Consider the following 19,730-nt stretch of genomic DNA (forward strand, 5'->3'; position numbering starts at 1 on the left):
ATATATATTATCTATATATCTATATCTATCTATCTATTATATCTACCTCTACATCCATCAACTATAACACAAAACATATCCCATCTATCCGCTCCTCTCATATATCTATATATATATATCATACATATATATATACATATATATATATATATATATATATATCACCTCAACGTAAAGCATTGAGCAGCTCGGAGCTAGCTAGCACCGCCGCTGATGCTAAAGTGAGCGACCCGTCTCGTCATCTCTCGATCAGGCGTTCAGACGCAGAATGAGTCGGTCTACCTGAGACACATTAACAACTCCATCACAAAATGTATTGCAATATACTGCAGGTGGTAGAGGACAGCGGGCTTAACGGAGGATTTACAGAAAGCGTCAGTTGACACAACTTTTAAGCCGCCACAAGATATTGTTTGTTGTGCAATGAAAGATGTTATGACAGATTTGAAATGGCACTTTATGTCAAACTGTTGGTCTGAGTTGTCTAAGATAATTGTGGCAAACAAGATATTGGAGAAATAGTATTGAAATATTTGAATATTTTGAAATGCTTCTCACAGCAAATAATTAATTTACAAAGTCACTTTCTTGTGTTATCAACTTGTTTCCCTCATGCCAAACCTTTCATGGCAAAGTTTCATAAATACTGGTGGTCAAGGAGCGGCCACAAATAAAAAAATGTTGCTTAACTTGGTAAAATTAGTTTCTAAGCAATCAGCAACACTATGCATGTTAGCATGTTATCATGCTGACATTAGTATTCAACACTGTGGCCAAGTACAGCCTAGAAGAGCATATAGCATAGCAGAAGACTCTTACTGATGTTGTGAAAACTCCCCCAATGAATACGTTTACTTTGATAAATTTGAAAATCTCAGTTGTGCAACAATACACCTGTCAGTGATGACGCAAGAGTGTGAAATATTTACTCTTGAGGGTCTATTATATTGGGATCAGAGAATGTAGTGATTTCAGACAGAGCCTAAAGGTCTACAGCCATACAACAGCTCTGTGATGCTGCTCATTATAAACAAAACTCAACCGAAGTTGTTTAAAGTTGAAGTTCAAACATTGCCTTGTTCCTTTGGAGTCGTGGTAAAGTAAATACAAAGATGGTTGAGGTTGGTATGGTTGTATTGCTAACATGCTCACAATGACAATGCTAACATGCTGGTTTATTACTGTGACGAAACAAGAGTCTCCATAAAATATCTTACATTTGTTAAGGTGCGAATAGTCTGTGTGTGTTTGGAATGTCTGTGCATATGCAGGTGGACCTACCGTGTTGCTAACAGTGGATAAGTGTGTGCAGGGCTCTGCCAGGCCTCCTTTCCTTGTGGTAGACTCTCATACAGCAGCAGGTCTTTCTCTGTCACCACCACCAGCACCGGCTTCCAGCTCTGCTTCTCGCTCTCTGTCTGCAGCACAAACAGATTTACAATGACAACAATCCATTTGTTTCCATCTATCCCTTTTCTATACCCACTCATCCTGTGCAGGGCCATGGGGGTATGCTGTATTCAGATAAAAAACATTTAAACACAAAAGCTGTGTAAAAGTGAACAAATGACCAAAGCCTAAAGTAGTAACTTTAAATGATTACCGAGTCCAACCAGCAGCCCAAAAAGTATTAAGTATACATTTTTATATTAATATCAATAGATCTTTGTAGAGCTGTAAAAAATTAATACATTTAATCTACCCTACAAGGCTGCTCATGTTTAATGAGGACAACCTCAATTAATTTGATGCTGCAGGATTTTATGTTCCTATGCCTTCTTATATTTGTCAAAAACACTGAAAGGTCTTTAAATGAGAGCAGGTATCATCAGTAATATCAGTGGTTGTTTGCCAGTGAGCTGGATTTATAGGACTAATGGTGTGTCAGATAGAGGAATGGTGTGTGTTTAATATGTAAAGGACAGTACTCAGCAGTGGGTGTAGACCAGTTTTCACCTCTAAAACTAAACACTCTTTCCATCTGTCTCTCTGTCATATGTAACCTCAAAATGCTCAAAAAATGACACTGTTGTGTCTCACTACACTGTTGTGTGTACCCAGTGGAGAATTAGCTAAGCAATAAAACGTAGCTGGTGTGCAGGTGCAGGTAAACTAACACATTTTCATTGCTATGCCTCCTCGCCCACTCATTCCTCCTAACGAGCAAACTGCTTGCTTTCCCTCAGAACACACACCGTTAATGTCTTAATTTAGAACACACACACACACACACACACACACACACACACACACACACACACACACACACACACACACACACACACACACACACACACACACACACACACACACACACACACACACACACACACACACACACACACACACACACACACACAACCCTGTATTTCATTCCATAACTATTCTCATTATGAGGACTTATCTGCAGCCCAGCCATTGAATCTTAAGCTGCTCTTTGAAGTACTGCCTCAGCCAATCATATCATGGGATTTAAAGTGTCATAGGTCAGCTTTTTAACATAATGAGAATATGTTGCTAAGTAACAGAATTGTACTGCATTTGAAGGATCAAATATTGGCAAATTCATGAGGACTAAATTAGACAGGTATGGAAGTGTGTGTGTGTGTGTGTGTGTCTTTGTATAAAAGAGAGAGTGCTGCTTTACCTGTGTGTACATGCTTGTATGAATTTCAAAGATGTGTGAATGTGGGTGTACAACAGATATGCATAATGCAAAAAATGTAATGTTTTAAAACACATGTACATATGCACACACACTCACACATTTTGAATACAATTGCTCAATTAACAAATAAAAGGCAATGTGATGCACCTAAAAACAGGATGTGAAAACGATAATAAATAACAATTGTAGAAATATGAAACTAAATACAATAAATACAACCCACATATAAAATAAGCAAATCTCACATCTCTTTAATCATATGATGAGTCACAGCTGCGGACGCAAAAAATAAATAAAACAATTAAGTCTTAACCTTTTAACAGCCCTTTGACGATGAGAGTGTGTATCCTAATTTTTTTTTAAATGTCAGCACTTCAAAAGTGTAAAACACAAACTGGTCCTCACAAAGATAGCACAAGAGCACACACCTCACCTACACACCATAGTCACAAAATAGTAATAAGAGAGAAAAATGTGGGAAATCGGTGTTGCGCATGCACACACACAAGCGCACACGCACACCTACCTTCCCTGCCAGCCATCCCAGGTGTCGTATGTCTTTGCTGCCAGCTACCCCCGTCCTGGCTGTGTTCTGGATGACCTCTGCCAGCGCCCGCTGTGGTGGGATGATCATTCAGTACGCATGAAATTCAGAGCAGCTCTGAGGAGCCGAATCATGGCCACAGTATGGAATCATTGAAATATCTAAATCTAATGATGAGAATTATCTGTAAAAATCAATTAAATCGAAGACAGACCTGTGACAGTGTGGATGTGACAGAGTGCATGGCGGAGAACCAGGACAGGGCAGATGGCTGGTCTGGGCAGCGCAGCACCACGGTGTGCCTGGTGTCAGGGGAGTGCAGCTCCAGTTGTCTGCAGATAAGAAAAGTTAAAACAGCTTTAACCTCTCTGTTATCATTGGACGGGTTCTTTGAATTTTATGGTTCACAACCCTCGATGAATAAATTCATGAATATTGAAAATCTATTGCGAGCCTTATCAGGAAGACCCAATTGGACTCAATTTAATCTCAACTCATAGTTTTAGAAACCAAATTGAATCCATTTAGGTCTCGGCTTCAACAGATGCTCGTTTTTCTCAACCACTTGAAAATGGGCACTCGCTCAGAACAATGAAATTAACTGCATTACATTTTAGTTTATTCAACAAAGAACAGGCATTGCTCATGTATCCTATGTGGGCTATATGACACAGTGCTGTCTCACACTACATTCTCACAGCTAATCTCTTTATATCCTAAGGGAGTATTTCTGGCCTCGAGAGAAATGCATCTGTAGGATGCTTCTCCATATCATTGAATTGCTCTTTGATTGTGTCCTCAATGAATATGAATTTTTAAAAAAGGTGCAGGTTGCAGCCTTTACAGTGCATAAAGCAATGCGCTTCATATTGTAGCATCAATTTAGTTAGTGTTCATCTCTGTGGAATAAAGCCAGCAGTACAAATACGATAATATGATACGTGATGCTAAAGCAAAGCTAAAATGTCTGTTGTCTTTTTATGAGGGAAGAAATGAAAAAGGATGCAAAGTAAGAGTGATGTCACACCTACATTTGACAAACTATTAAGTACGGCTGACTCAGAGGGTTACAAGTCGTTTTCAATGGACAAGAAACTACAACTACAACTGACACTTGGCGCTGCATGACACACTAAGAATCCAAGTTGAGCTGGCCAAAGAATAAGATTGGTTTGTACTTTATCACTTCAGTGGAGTGATGAAGCATAAACCAATCATATTTTTTGTTTCAACATTTCGAGTCCCCTTCTCTTTCCGCACAATTCCTGTTCTGTTCCATCTAAAAAATGAAAGAAAAGCGTACTCTTGCCATTAGCCCGTTCCCAGTGCGTCAACGAGCTCTTACGCAACACTTAATAATATAATGTGGCTGGCCACGCTTCGTCCGTTTTGTAGCTTTGTTGCTCGTAGTGTGAACAAAGCATCAGAGGACAAGACACGGTAAACGAATATTCAGTGTGCGTGTGCGTGTGCGTGTGCGTGTGCGTGTGCGTGCGGTTCATGCCGAAATTTGGCCATGAGTTTACCACCAACTATCTAGCTCTGTTCACAGCACTTCACTGTCCAGGTGCTCCCAACGGGTTTAAAATAGAAACTACTCCAAACTCTGCAAACATGCTTTCTTTGCAGCTTTCCTTCTTCACACTGCACACACTGGGGACCTGGAAAAGTCCCAGTGAATGTGATGAATCTGCTCTTCCATCAAACCCTTGTAGGTGGGAGAGACCGTCTAGATCAGCTCCAGGTGTTTCTCTGGGTTAAAGATAGAAATGCTGCCTGTAAAAGGAAAGTTGATTAAGAACAGGCCAGGGAGAACAGGCGGAGGGGGAGGAAGGGGGTGACCCCAGGGCCAGATGCGCGTTGGATAGAGAAGGTTCTTAAAGGACGGTGTTTGTTTTAGCAACAACTTGACTCCTGTGAGTTATACTCGACCTAGAGGAAGCACTATCTGCTGTTTTCTGGCCAAGATATGGAGCAGGCTTTGGGGCTAAATTTACCATCTCTCGCATGTATGACACAATGCATTAACAGGGGGAATCACTGGGAGACATAGACTTGTATGACCCGTAGATGAATGTATGGTATAGGAGCCTGTCTGAATGAAGATCAATCTCTCACTTGATCAAAGAGTAATTGTTCCCACAGGATTAGCACTATATATAGATAGCAAATATGTATTCAATGTTGGTCTATTCCAGCATACTGATGTGATTCATGCAGTAATTCTATTGTAAATATTCATTGATGAACTTTGTTTGCACACAACAGTTGCATGAAAGAAATGTTTTAATGGCAAAATATCCAATTTAAAGCAGTAACGCACGTGATAATACTGTTGAAATACAACAATACAACAAAACAAAATATGAGCCTATAGGAATTAAGATATTAAATGTGTGTCGCAGAAGAAGAAAACAACTTTCAATTTCACAGTTATATTTAACTATTTGTTTTAGGTGCATGCCAACTCTGCCTTAATCCAGATACCAGATACCTGAGATGCCTCATAATGGAATAGTTGTAGCAAACATACAGAAAGCTTCATTCAGAGATGTTTTTAAGTTTTTTGGGACAAGTCCAAGACAAGTCTCAAGTCTTGGCAAATCATATCTCATGTCACATTTCACGTCCTTGATGGTAATTCTTCATAGACAAATTTCAACTCAGTTGCAGATCTTTGGGCTCTCTGAATGGGAACTTTTTAGGATGACAGGATTTTTTAAGTTGTGTTGCTGAGTCCTGCCAGCCGCTGTATTATTAATTGATTTACTTAACTGTCAAAACTAGACACTTGTTTTGAATGTTATGCTTTCAAGTCCCAAGTCAAGTATTTAGGCCCTTTTTTTGCCTACTTTCTTGGAATAAAGTATTACACTCCCCCCCCCCCCCCCCGAGTTTCTTTGTAGATTATGCCTTCTCATGTCTAGTACGACAACTCCTCTCAAAAGTACACTATCTTTGACGTTCAAATAATACCATTCAGAATCATCTGATCCTCTGAATGTCAGCGTGCCCTCTCTCCAGTTTTATGTCTGAGAGGTTATATAGAAGCATTTGACCACCTCGACAGTTCTGACCCGAAGTTATTAGGTTGTGCAGTTGCAGGAAAGGATAACTATTCAATTGGCCCTACTGCTGATTCAGAATGGAGGTCTGTTTGTTTGATTAAGCCACTTGTTAAATCGTCTGCATAATTTACCTTCACAGATTTTGCATGTCCCTTCTTTTGCTTAATCTAATAAACATGTTGCGGATAAGGTGTGGAGAAATGCCGTGGGCAGGGCTAACAGTTTAACCTCCTCTTGACTATGTGATCTTCAAGTTTTTTCAGGTAAAATATGTGAGGAGATACGCAAAACCAACAGGTCCTCTGCTTTTAACCAATGATGTTAGATACAATTCAAAAGATCAGTTGTATCATTCAAGTGATAAGGCCGATTCCCCTGCACAAGTACACCTGACCTATGTGAGAATTGGAAAGAATGTAAATCTTCAATCTTTAAAAGAAAGTTTAAACAGAGGTAAAGTAGAAAACTGTCAAACTGTGGGGAACTGTGCTGGTTCTTCCAGGTGTCTTCTCCTCCTTTTTTCTGTGGATATCCATGTCTCACACATTGACACTGGACGTTTTTCAATATTTTCAGTATTGACACTGGATTGTATTAAATCGGCACATTTATTCCATTTTAGGAGCTAATTCTGTTCTTCCTCTTTGCATTTAGGTCTTCCCCTTCTCCTAATCTTTTGCACATCTCAGCATTTCCTGTCCTTACTCAGTGTATTTCCTTGTTCTCCTCCAACCATCCTCACTTCCTCTTATCCCGTCTCTCCACACCTTCTCATAACATTTTTTATCCACACTGTAAATGATAAGAGTTTAATCCTGTACTTTTTGCATTTAATCCGTCACCAATGTCACAGGAAGTTAGACTTTATGTCCTTATACACTGTATATGTTACAGTAAGGTGAGGAAAATGTCTTCAGTGTTACAAAGTAAAACAACAACAAAAGAAGATGATTCAAGTCTCCACACTCTACTCCCTCGCTTTAACTTTCCTCGTCTTTTATCATCTCTTCTCATCACTGTTCGTGCTCCAACTTCCCTCATTTCTTTCTCTCCTGTCGGTCCTCCCAGGCTTACAACAAGTTTAAACAACATCTGCTGAAATGATGAGAGAAACCCTCTTGAGTCTCATAAAAAAGCCAGACTTCCCTCTCATTTGACATAAAGCCTCCTAAACCATTTCATCACAGAACCCAAAATAAGAAAAGTAGGTTTAGTCTTGCCCTGCAATCTTTTTCTGACGCACATTATCTATGAACACCATGATACTGAGAAGCAAGCAATAACTTTTCAGTATAAATGTGAGTTTTGTGGAACAGTCAAGGTTACAACTTGGGTTTCATCCCATTTAAACATTTACTAAATATTTACTGGTGAGTCAAAGTGGAATTTACCTTAGCTGTGACGATAAGGAAGGACCTTCATAAAAAAAAAAAAACCTGATGGTCAAGGTAAATGTGGACAGCTTTATCAACCCAAAAAACACTGTTATCTGTGTAAAGCAAAAACACTAGATGAGTTATTGACCCCAATTCCTTGTATAACTGGCTGACCAATAAAGTCAAAGTTATGGCCAACAGAGTGAATGTTCAACCCCATTGTGCTCTTAAAAAGTTTAATACTTAAACCAAGATGTGAGCAAGTGCAGCTGAAATGTTCACCAACAGTCTCCGGGCATTTTGAAATGTAGGATTACATTTTTATTTCATATTTTTGAGGGGAAATCTGTTCATCACTTATTCCCAGATTCAGAAAAAACTATCTGTCCTAATGTGTACCATACACTAAAAGACTAAAGTCTGACTCACTCTCAAATGTGTTATAAGTCACAGACTATAAGATGTTACAAAGACTAAAAACATAATAATATAACATATAATATAATAATATCTAACATGTTTGATGTTATTGGAACGTCAAAAAGACTGACACGACAGCTTGGGCTGAGTTTTATGACCACCTGACACCAAGCGACTGAGATCACTGGAGCGCGCCACAACTCTAGCAAAACTCTGCCGATTTTATTTTCCGACACTGGAAATTTGTCTGCAACAGTGAAATTGCTTGAACAGTCTTTTATAGTAAGACCTACATTAGAACAACTGGCCAACCACAGCATTAAGTCCAACTACTGTATCTCCCTTCGAATGTCTGCTCTGTTCAAAAGCAAATCAATAAAATACACATACCAGCACCTCTAAAGTTCACTAACTCACACAATGTATATCTCGTTGCTTCACATATGTAAAAACAGAAATGTAAAAACAACAATGTGTTGTGCTGAAGCGAAGACACTCCACGAGTGTTGAGTGGATGGATAAACTGTTGTTTGAAATAGCCTCAGCATGTAACTCCCACTAAAACCACAAAAAAAGTTGTTCTTACATTTCTGTCTGGCACATTAAACAAATACAACTTGTTTTATTCATTAGTGCTTGTAGGCTGTGTTTTTAAAACTTGGAAAGAGCACGGCTAGCCTTTTCTCCTTGAACCCAGTCTTTATGCTAAGCTAGGCTAATCGCCTCGCAGCTCTAGCTCCACGTGTACAGACACGAGACATGATGCTCATACTGCCACAGGCAAAGTACAGGGAAAGGCTCATGGACACAATCTCTGTCAATCCCTATACAAAGGCTGGACACAGTCCCAGCAAGAAACAGTGACACCTGCATTTCCCTCTGTCAAGAATAATGTACTTTTCTTGAATCTTTTTCACTTTTGAGGGAAATAAAAGTTGTATGATAAGGGAGAGCCAGCCAGCAGAGAACCACCTGATTTGTCTGTGGATGCTGTTCTTATTTTTCATTTTGTTTACAAGTATTTTTTTGAGATTGATTGTTTGTGTGCGTTAGTGTTCACATTTAACAGTCGCAGCTTTGAGCCGTCTAACAACGTCTATGCAGACAGAGGCACTTTGAAGTCACTGCTCACTGTTATGACTTGACTTTGATGTCGTCTGAAGCTTTGAAGTTTATTGAGGTTCAACTATCGCACACTTCTAAAATCATACATATGCAGAGGGGGACACACATGGATGGAGGATAGAGAGACACTGAGAACTGTGGAGAGAGGAACATTATATAAATCAAGAGGATGGAGATACTTTAGAAGAAGAGGATTGATTACAGAGAGAGCTGGGAACACGGAGAGAAAGATCATGAAGGAAAAGAAAGGGAAACGACAAAAGGGGCAGAAAACACAAACGAGTAAGATGGAGTGAAAAACACGGGAGACAAAGAATTTGACGGCAAAAACAAAAAGACAAGCGGGAAGGGAACAACATGGTAAGAGAAAAACAGAGGGAGAGACAACTGGGACAGAGAGCACATATTCACAGACTGACACCAAAAATATTTCAACAGTGAATCTCTTTCTGCCCCCATGCTGTTTGACTGGGCCATTGTCATATTACAAACCAATTAACTTGACGAAACCTCCTTACAGACCACCCCCCGCTAACTGAGAATTATCAAAGTGCCACTTCAAACGTCTGTCTTAAAAGTGAAGAAGAAGAACGCTGCAGACACAGGGGAAGACTTCTCTCTGTCTGTCACACGGTTGAGTAAAAGGAGCTGAGAACAAATGATTGACCTTTGGTTTATTAAGGGAATCATCTTTTTGGTCAAAGTTGAACTTTGGAGCATTTGCAAGTGACAATATTTAAGCAAAGTCTCCGAGCTAGTTTAGGCAGTCAACTCGGGTTCACCACTGCACTCACATGACATGTCACGTGACTTCTCTCACTGCAGCATATATCCAACGAATACTTGGCAGTGTACTTGAAGTCGAACTGAAATTTGTCAAAGAAAATCTTTGGTGATTACAATTTTGACCCAATAAGTGCTTGTGTGAAAACAAACACCACTAGGATATGGATATACATGTATAGATGTATTGTTTATTTTATATTAGTTTGACTTTAAAGCAGAAGCGGATAACTTCCCCGCCCTAGCGTTTCCAAGCGGTATTATTGTTGGTGCCGCTGTCGGATCGCTTTCTGTTTTCCTCAGCGCTGCCAACAACACAGGACACACTGTATTTGTTACCAAAATAAACTGCGAGACGGAGACAGTGATAACATATTTTCTGTCTGTGGATTTTCATATGAACCAGGAGATCAATCTACTTGTTCATACATCGTTTGCAACATGGCTACCACTAGCAGCCTGGCTAACGTTACGGTCCACAGTAAGAAACAACCGTAAGAATCCCAAACAACTACAAACCCCTCCGATCTCAGTGCTATGATAAATGAAGAGTAAAACACCTGGTAGAATTTGTAATCAGGCAGGTTTAGTTAGATACTGACCTATCTTAGTAGAAAGAACATTTTTATCACTCTCCTCGTCTTCGCCTTTTTTGCCCTTTTCAAAAGTTAACATTAATCGGGTTGTTCCGCTACCTGGGGATAGCTACTGTAAGCTAATTTGTTGAGTTGTAAGATATTTTGTTGATTTGCCTCTTAACGAAATGCTCAACTTGTAAGCAGTGATGCAGTGTAAATGTCATATATATGTCTAGGGCTTTTATTGTGAAAAGGGAGATGCGACCCAGAGACAGACAGAATTGCATTGTAAAGTGAGGCTTATAGGAAACCAACCTAAACGCCGATGGTGTCATTATTCTACAGCCATTACATTGTGCATTCAGCATATACTTCCTAATGATAAGTTAAAGCAAACATGTTGTCTATTGCCACTTTAAAGGACAAGGCCAGCAATATTATGCTGTTTTTTTTATATTGTACTTGAATCCTATAAAAACACCAACAACCTGTGTTAGTCCGTCTGTCAATACTTTTGAACTTTCCAATCCTGTATGTGGCTCGCAGCCCAAAGCCCATTTGTTCCTCCTGAAGATGTACATCTTTAAAAACGATTAGACCGACACAGGACTGAACTATGCAAGTTACTCGATGAACTAGTCATTAGTCTGTGAACCAAAAGCACAAGAGAAGCAGACAGATCATATTTAAGAGAGGCTGAAAAATACTGCAGCACCTCCAGAGAACTGCCTTCAGCTCAAGAATGAGGATACAGGCATTTTTAAGGTATGTGTTTTTGTGTGTGTGCACGAGTGTGTATTTCACCTACCTGTTCTCAGGGTCTGGTGTGGTCATGGCTCGGGTTACACAACACATCTTGAGTGGTATGCACCTCCTGTCGCCCTGCAGAGACAGGGAGGGCTGGGTAGGAGAGCTCAGCGGGTCAAATGAGGAGGAGCTGGTGATGGGATGGCTGCCGAGACGCGGAGACTCAGGGGGGGGGGGTCTCCCATCCGATCTCTGACACAGGGGAGCCCTTTTTGACGTACGGTGTTGCCTCGCGCATGTACTTCACTGGGCAGAAAAGGAAGACAGAGATTTCCAGTATACAGTAAGACATGGTAAAGGTGGAACTGGGGAAGCACATTTAGAAATGGACATGTTCCTGAGATACTTTTGGTCAAGGTGGTGGGTTAGTTTTAACACATTAATTGGCAAAATACAAACACAGATTACTGGCTAATAAAAACTCCAAATTATTTTCCTGTCTCTACGCTGAAGAGCATGCTGTAAACCTTGTTTTATTAAATGCTTAATGAATGAATTAACTTTATTTTGCAAACAGGAAAATGTATTCTTAATTATGTATATATACACTTATTCACCAAGTGGCAGTACACCTGTATAACACAACTACCCAACTTGTTATCAAAAGGCTTTTAAAATCACTTCTAGGATTCAAGTGCACTGAACAATGAAGTCTCTTGGCATCGGCATTGTTTTAACATCATTTAATATAGATGCCAATTCATATCAGAGTAGAATATCCTGTATGTGTGACTGTGAAGTTATATTTTGATGTGTCCCAATTTATTATATCAGAGGCAACAAACAAATTGCTGTTTAAAAAATGTCTCACACTTTTGAAGGGAGTTTGTGTCTGTCAGAGGAAGGATGTGGGGATACCACAGATGTTCAGGTATACAGCAGAAATAGAAACTGTCTAATTATGGTACCTCTGAGGCATTTGGCAAGTATTACAGACTGTCATGGGGCAGCAGATAGAAAGATAACTCTGCACATACTGTAAATGATGCCTGAACTCAAGATGTGTGTGGGTAGACCGGAAACTTGTCGGTTTGAATACGAGTCTGTTCAATAGCTGGTTCAGGTTTGCATGAAGGGGTAGATTTCTTTCCTTAAAGTCCATAAATTAAAATGTTTAATAAATGGGTGTACAACTTGTTATTCTATCATTAAAGAGTATGCAAATACAAGAGTGCATGCAGGAAGCTCAGTTGATTAAATGATTACCTTCCTTCCACACAGTGCTGGCACAGTTAACTCTCTGCTGTCAATTTGAAATGATAGCAGCAAATGTCAAAATGCTGATAGCTAAAACAGACTCAGGTTTCAAGGTTTCTCTAATTTGTTAGAATGCTGTAATATATGCACATTGTTAACTGCACTGATGATTCACGCTTCCTTTCTGCTGCTACAGGCCAGCAGCATCAAGAGAGTTATTGTCCTGTAAACACAGAACCTAGTAACCCCCACAGCCTGCAATATTTCCTGATAAAACAGTCACAGCTGATGCCGAGTACCTCAGAAACCCGCATATGATGTTGGTAAAAACCGAAATCTTTACTTGTAAATGTCAAACTCAATCACTGGGGGCTTGATTTTAAATTCCTCGTGTTTTTAGGTCTAGAAGGGTAGAAGCAAAGAGAAGGCAGGACACATGCATCATTGAAAGACAGAAATAGAGAGGCAGAGATAAAGTGGGTGCTCAGTACGCTTTCTGTGTCCTGAATGTTCTGAATCGTTGGTATGCCCTGGATGTTTAATTGGCATATCCTACTGTACGAGCTGCGTATAATTGGCATATGGCTGGTGGCATTTGTAATCCAGCAATTGAACAATTCTTAGAAGAAGCACTATGGACCCCTATGATATATACGCCAACCTGTGGACGAGAGATGACAGGCTGACACAAAACACAGAGGAGACGGGGGTGATGCGAGAGTGTCCTCGATGGACCAGCAAAGACGACTTGATCCAATTACACAGTAGAATAACCCACACAGTCTAATCAGATTAAAGGGCGGAAAAATACATTTGTCATCATAACAAGGTGCAATACAAGTGAATTCAATGGACTGAAAAGATCGAATTGGCCGCAGTTGGGTGACGAAAACCTTGTCTGGATTACACATTTGAGATAAACTTATGAGAGTACAAAGACACACAGGCTGACACACACCGTCTGCCTCGTCTTCTGTGCTGCAAAGCATGATGAAGCGACAAAGAAACAGCAAGTACCTTACATTGTGTGTGTGTGTGTACCAGTGATAATCCTGCATTACTGCTGGATTTTGGAAATGATTTGACTGACACAAACATTCACTAGTAGGCATTTTATTGGACTTTATGACGGCGACAAACATTAGTAAAATGACAACATGGTCAGTGAACGACATTGTGCTTCCTAAAATATTGGATTTGTTAAGCTTGATTTCTAGTTATAGGTAATGAAACAATATAAACACGGTTGCTGTTGAGAATATAATTAATGCACGATACAACCTTATCGGTAAAATACATGCGTTGAGCGTTGCAGTAGTGATATAGTAGTGATATACGGGAGACGCTGGACTCCAATTAACCTCTTGTATCGACCATAAATATGGCTTTAGACTTTCCAGGGCTTCACTTAATACGTACTTGAGTGTGACAAAGAAAAAAAGAACGGAAAGTAGCACTGAAACAATAAATGTCACAATTTTATTTTAAAACAATTTCTTATCAAGCAAATCATATAAATAGAATTCATCTGAAGACGTCACTTTTGGCACTGGATTCTGTGATGGACGTTTTTTTATATTTTAAATGATTAATCAATGAATTAATAATGAAAACGATCATTAGCTGCAGTCCTAATGAGGACAAAGATGAGGGGGAAACCGGTGGCGAAACAGCTCAGTCTTGGGTTATTTACAGTCCACTTTCTGAAATGACTAAATTCAAAACAAATCAAATGCAGCTATTACACAAATATGTTTATTGGGTGATTTGTCTTTGGTTAACATTTACAATGACAGTCTGAATGGAGGAAATGTAAACTCATGGACCAGCAGGGCACTGCAGCAGCACTGTGCCCAGAAATAAAGCTGTAACTGTTTCCAACGGAGGGGAAAATAAATGGGGTGGAGTCCGTGTGATCATTACAGTGTGAATGTGTGTGCATTCCCATGGGTCGTGTTTATATTCCATTACAGCACCAACACGGGCCAACTCTGCACAATAACCTCAATAGCACGATAAGAACTTGGAGAGGATAGGGGTCGTAATGCTCGGGCCTTCGTTTGAAAGCAGCAGTTACATTAGTCAAACCAAAAGACCAAACGAAGGACAGCCATCCCCCAGCTGTCTGATTGTAGTTGCTTGAGACAAAGTGAGAGCGTGCACATACAGAAACAACTAAATCTTTTTCAGTAGGACTCCCAGTCGCAATGCAGATGTATTCATGTATGTATGTATGTATGTATGTATGTATGTATGTATGACCAGAGACCAGCTGTTCAACTCACAATTAAAATTGTCACTTCCATTGATGATATTTGAAAAAACATTTATTAAAAATATATATATATTTCGAAAACTCTGCTTTCCAAATGAGGCAATTAGTGCACACACGCGCACGCACACACTGTAATTACTCTATCAACCTCATTGTGTCTTTTTCACTTGATGGTGCTTAACAGTATTTAATGAGGTCTGAAGTCATTGGACTTTCTACCATATGCTTATAATAGAGATTTTTATTTGGTGAGAAAATGTACCAGCGGAAAAAAGAAACCTCTCATTGAGCCGGTGGGAGAGAAAGTAGAAGGTTTGACGTTGGTAAAGCTGGAAAGAGAACAGAGCAGTGCAAAGAAGGAAGGAAAGAAGGAAAAGGCTCCTCTGATTGCAGAATGAAGGCTTTAACTCCATGTCGGCACTGAGCAGGTAGCTGGATACTACCGCAGCACAAAAGGCCTTTACAAGTCCACCCTCAAGACATCTTTTCGTAATATTTGGACCAATATATCAAATAACTCAAATATGGCCTTAACTGAACAATGAACAGTGACAGGCTGGAGGCCATTTCTAAACGAGGAATTTAAATGTGTGTAGGCAGAAATACTCACGGACACTGAACTCTGAACTTGATGTCAAACAGTTACTAAAACTCTGCAAGCAGCAAGCTCGTAACTTGCAACAAGTAGAAGAAGAGGCATGAAACATGTTTCACAGTAGAAAGAAGACATAATCTGATTAAGATTGTTGTTAAAATGTCATATTTTAGAAGAAAAGAAATCAATAGCCATAAGTCTTCTGTTTACAAACATCATGATATATTGTTCTGGCTATAAATAGCGCAATAACTTCAATGTGGAAATTTGAGTCATGTGTGTGAACAAGTACACAAGTGTACTGAATCCTGCACACAGACGGTGAACAGAAACATGAGTCGTTCTCAAGAGCTTATTTGCAAAAAGTCAAGATAAAGTCTGCCAGAAAAATCAACGGTCTCCCGCAAGAAATTAAATGCTTTCCCTTTTCTATTACGTCCGCAATCAGGGACACATTGTTTAAAAATCACAAAGAACTTCAAGTGGTAAATCTGCCACTGTTATCATTGTAAACTGCATATGGGCCGTAAGACAGGAAAGCTTGACAGAAGTAGCAACAGTAACTATAATAGTGGGGCTGAGCTAATGGTTGGTCATTTTGTGCATTTTACCTCTAAAGAATGATGCACTCACATTTTTTTTTAAATGTGAGTGCATCATTCTCATAACCAAAATCGTGTGCATATTCTGTTGTCCTGCTCGTCCATATTTAAGCTTTACCCAAATCTATCAAGGCTATTCCTCAATGTTTGCTCACGAGAAGATAAAATACTCCGTGGCAAAAATGAAAAAGATAATGTATTGTGTCTTTCACTTTATTATCATCAATCTTGAAACCAGTGAGCTGTGTGTTACATGTTCCATTATTTCCATAAATGGCAACATAAAGCACCATACTCACTCAAACCCCAACCACAGAAAGTGTGAACAGATGTCAGTGAAGCTGCATGACAGACTTCCTATTGGGGGTCTGTTAAATATTTTCCAAAACATTAATTTAAGCACAAAAGTGAAGTATTTAGCCACGTAGAGTTTAGTTTTATAATGACAAACACAAGTAAATTAGGACAAAACAAACACTATGCTTACACCTGGAGGGGAAAGGAGTTTTTGTGTTCTTCAAACAAAGCCAACAGGAAAAACAGACAAGCTTTAACTCTCTGACTCAGCTTTTGCTTTGGCTGTACACACATTCACAGAGGAATGAATGAATTAATCTTTCATCGTCACCAAAACACTAATGCAACGCTGCCGTAGTTGTTATTATCATCACCATCATCCGCTCTGAGTCAGACTCCACAAAAAGTAGCGGACATATACATGAACACACACACACTCTCTGCATCACACTGCTGACAGCAGCACATACACACACTCATACACACACACTCTTACCCATTCAGATGTCAGGTGATGACAGGTACGGCTTGTTAGGTGGATCAACAGGGGAGTTTACAGGACACTGACTCATTTCCTGTCAGCTGAAGTGTGGCAGATGTATTCTGACTTTCAGTTCTTCATTTCTTCTGCTTTCATGTAAAAGCTTTTTGGACGTGTCTTGATGCTTACAAATAATACCGTTTGATGCTGTGTGTCCGCATTAAAATACATTTCAACCTGGAGTGTTTTCACCCACCTTTCTCCAATTCCGAACATGAAAATTGTCTGCTCATAGCGTAGCAACCTTATTTTAGATTTCTCCACATGAGATGTGTGAGTGGTTTTAGTCCGAGTAATATTCAGCATTAAAAGGGTTTCTTTGTATTTAGCTTCCTAAAACACAATAAAGCACAACAGCAAGAGTGTAAGGAATTGATTAAACAGTGCGTTTGTGAACCACTGATTTCTACCTCCTGAGCCACAGCCTCCCCAAGTCAGCTGGAAACAAAAAGTCAGCCAGAGACGGGGATTTTAACCAACTCCTAGAGCCAACATTAGTGTAATTAACTAGCTAGCTACAGCTGATACAATCTGCCGGCAATATCAACAGTTGCCAGCTATAGATGAAGAGCCTGCTTTTGTATACCTCTGTCCGAAATCAAGAACACATCATTTAAATAATGACAAAGAACTTTGGTGGCAAATCCACCACAGTTTACACTGTACATTTTTGCCATACAAAAGCGGAGAGTTTAACAGACGCAGCAACAACAAAGCGGGGCAGAGCTTATAGAAAAGTGTCCATTTTTAGCAACTCTAGGGTTGCATTAAATAGCCTACATAGACTATACAGTTGTAGCTATGATTACTACTGAGAAAAAAAATGCAGAAAACCTTTCTCACACCTTAAATAAGAATAATATATTGAGAATTCTCAACACCTCTGGTTATAAACAACCTGTGCTACTCCGAGGTCAGTGAAAATCAATTTAGCATCTTTGCAGCAAGCCAATCTTGGGAAGGCTTTATTCAGCCTGAATGATCACATGGGCACAATCAGCATAATACATGTTCTAAATTAATGATCTGACCCTCCTTGTGTGGGGTAGACATAATCTATATCTCCTACTGCCTCTAAAATACTCCATAATCTAAATTTGGAAAACAAATGTGAGAATATCCAGTTTTAATTATAAACACAAGTGAATTGAGGTACATAATTCTCCAAAGGAATTGTTCTCATCTCTTTTTATCCTATCAAATTGCTCTTTGTGCTGAGGGAAAAGATAAACTTAACACCCCCATGGGTGGACTGAATTTTCAATCATCATTGCATAAACAACAATACAAAAATTAAAACAATAGGAGGAAAACAAAACAGTTCAACGAGGACAGAACAGGGACAGCTGTGAACATTAAGAGCAGTTATCCTTGTGTGACTTGCAGCCATGATTGACACCTGTAAAGTTCTCTCATTCCTGCATCAGGGACTTATCAAGTTGTTTACCATCGGCAGGTAAATGTTCCACGTCTCCTGTTGTTGCCATCAAGGGGCATCTCACATATTCTCTATTGATAATGGGAGAGAAGGCAAGTGAAGGCAGGGTCTGCTGACTAAGAATGCTGTCTCTTTGAGAGAGAAGTTCAAATCTTGCATACTTGCTCTTCTCCACACACCTGGCCATTAGGCCTTTTTCACTAAAGACATTTTGACATGTCATGGTACAGAAAGCATAGGTGTAAATAATTAAATCTGGCTGAATTCCATTTAGCTGCTTCATTTTCAGGGTCCTGTCCCGGCCTCCCGCGAGAGCCATCGTTAATGATGTTAGTAACACCAGTGCTTTTCCTACAATGGCAAGTCAAAACTGTCTGCTGTGAAAGTAGCCAACCATGCAAGATTTTCTGTTTCGAAATGTTATGAGAAAAACATTGGCTGCAACCCCCTCCAACTCTATTGTTGTAAACAGTTGGAGAGAGGGGGTTCAGACACTGTTAGACAATTCATCAAGCACTTTGTTTGAAGCATGATGGCCTGGCGCTGTTCTGCTGTAGGTCCAGATTGTGTTGACAGTTTGTTACACAACCGCCTACCAATGGCGTGTGACATAGGGCTTTTCACAGCAGACATTTTTTGACTTGTCATAGTAGCAAAAAGCACAGGTGTTACTAATGACATTAACGATGGCTCTGTTCTATTCAAGTGACCTTAGGGCTCCAGGTGGACCTCGTTAACTCACTTAATGATCTTGTGTGACTCAAGTTGCAAGTACAAACTTGTAACTGCATTATTTATTGTTTTCTATCAGTATATAATTTAAGTCATTTTTTGGTGTGTATAAGCAATTCTTCACTAGACCTCCATAATGGCACTGGCTGCGGTTGCTAGGAGCTTTGTGGCACAGCTGAAGAACTCTGATTGATTCCCAACGGGAAATTCACTTTTGACTTGTCAGGCTGCATGCTGAGCCACAGAACAGAGCCAGCAGAGAGCCAGCGTCTTGCTCAGGGGACACTTTAACAAAGCGGATGCTCTCTGACACGGGGGCTTGAACCGCGGGCCAATCATTTGTTGACCACTGAGTCAATCTGCTGCCCTAATACGGCCTGATGCGAGTGGTCGCTGCATATTTTAGCTGAATTTGTTCTCCATTGGAGTTTCCAAGATGGCTTGTCAGTGCTAGAGTAAAAAACAGATTACAAACATGCACACACACACACACGCACACACACACACACACACACACACACACACACACACACGCTAGCTCTCCTAACAGTTGAATCCGGTGTTTCCTCCTGATCTCCTTCCTCATGTAATGCATTCTTCTATCACATCTTAGAAGGTGGCTTACTGTCAGACATAAGAAAAAGGAAATAAATCACCAATTTATTGTCTTTTTGTTTGAAATGA

General features: G+C 39.8%; 1 protein-coding gene across 1 annotated transcript in view; it reads right to left on the bottom strand.

Annotated features, from left to right (window-relative positions):
• sntb1 (syntrophin, basic 1) overlaps positions 1 to 19,730 on the bottom strand; it is a 37,823-nt gene that overhangs the window by 15,013 nt on the left and 3,080 nt on the right. The window contains 5 exon segments of the mRNA XM_029451575.1: positions 1,282 to 1,418; positions 3,195 to 3,284; positions 3,427 to 3,544; positions 11,371 to 11,543; positions 11,545 to 11,615. Coding sequence (XP_029307435.1) covers positions 1,282 to 1,418; positions 3,195 to 3,284; positions 3,427 to 3,544; positions 11,371 to 11,543; positions 11,545 to 11,615 — 589 coding nt within the window.

This window comes from Cottoperca gobio, chromosome 16, assembly GCF_900634415.1.
Source record: "Cottoperca gobio chromosome 16, fCotGob3.1, whole genome shotgun sequence".
NCBI classification, from domain to species: Eukaryota; Metazoa; Chordata; class Actinopteri; order Perciformes; family Bovichtidae; genus Cottoperca; species Cottoperca gobio.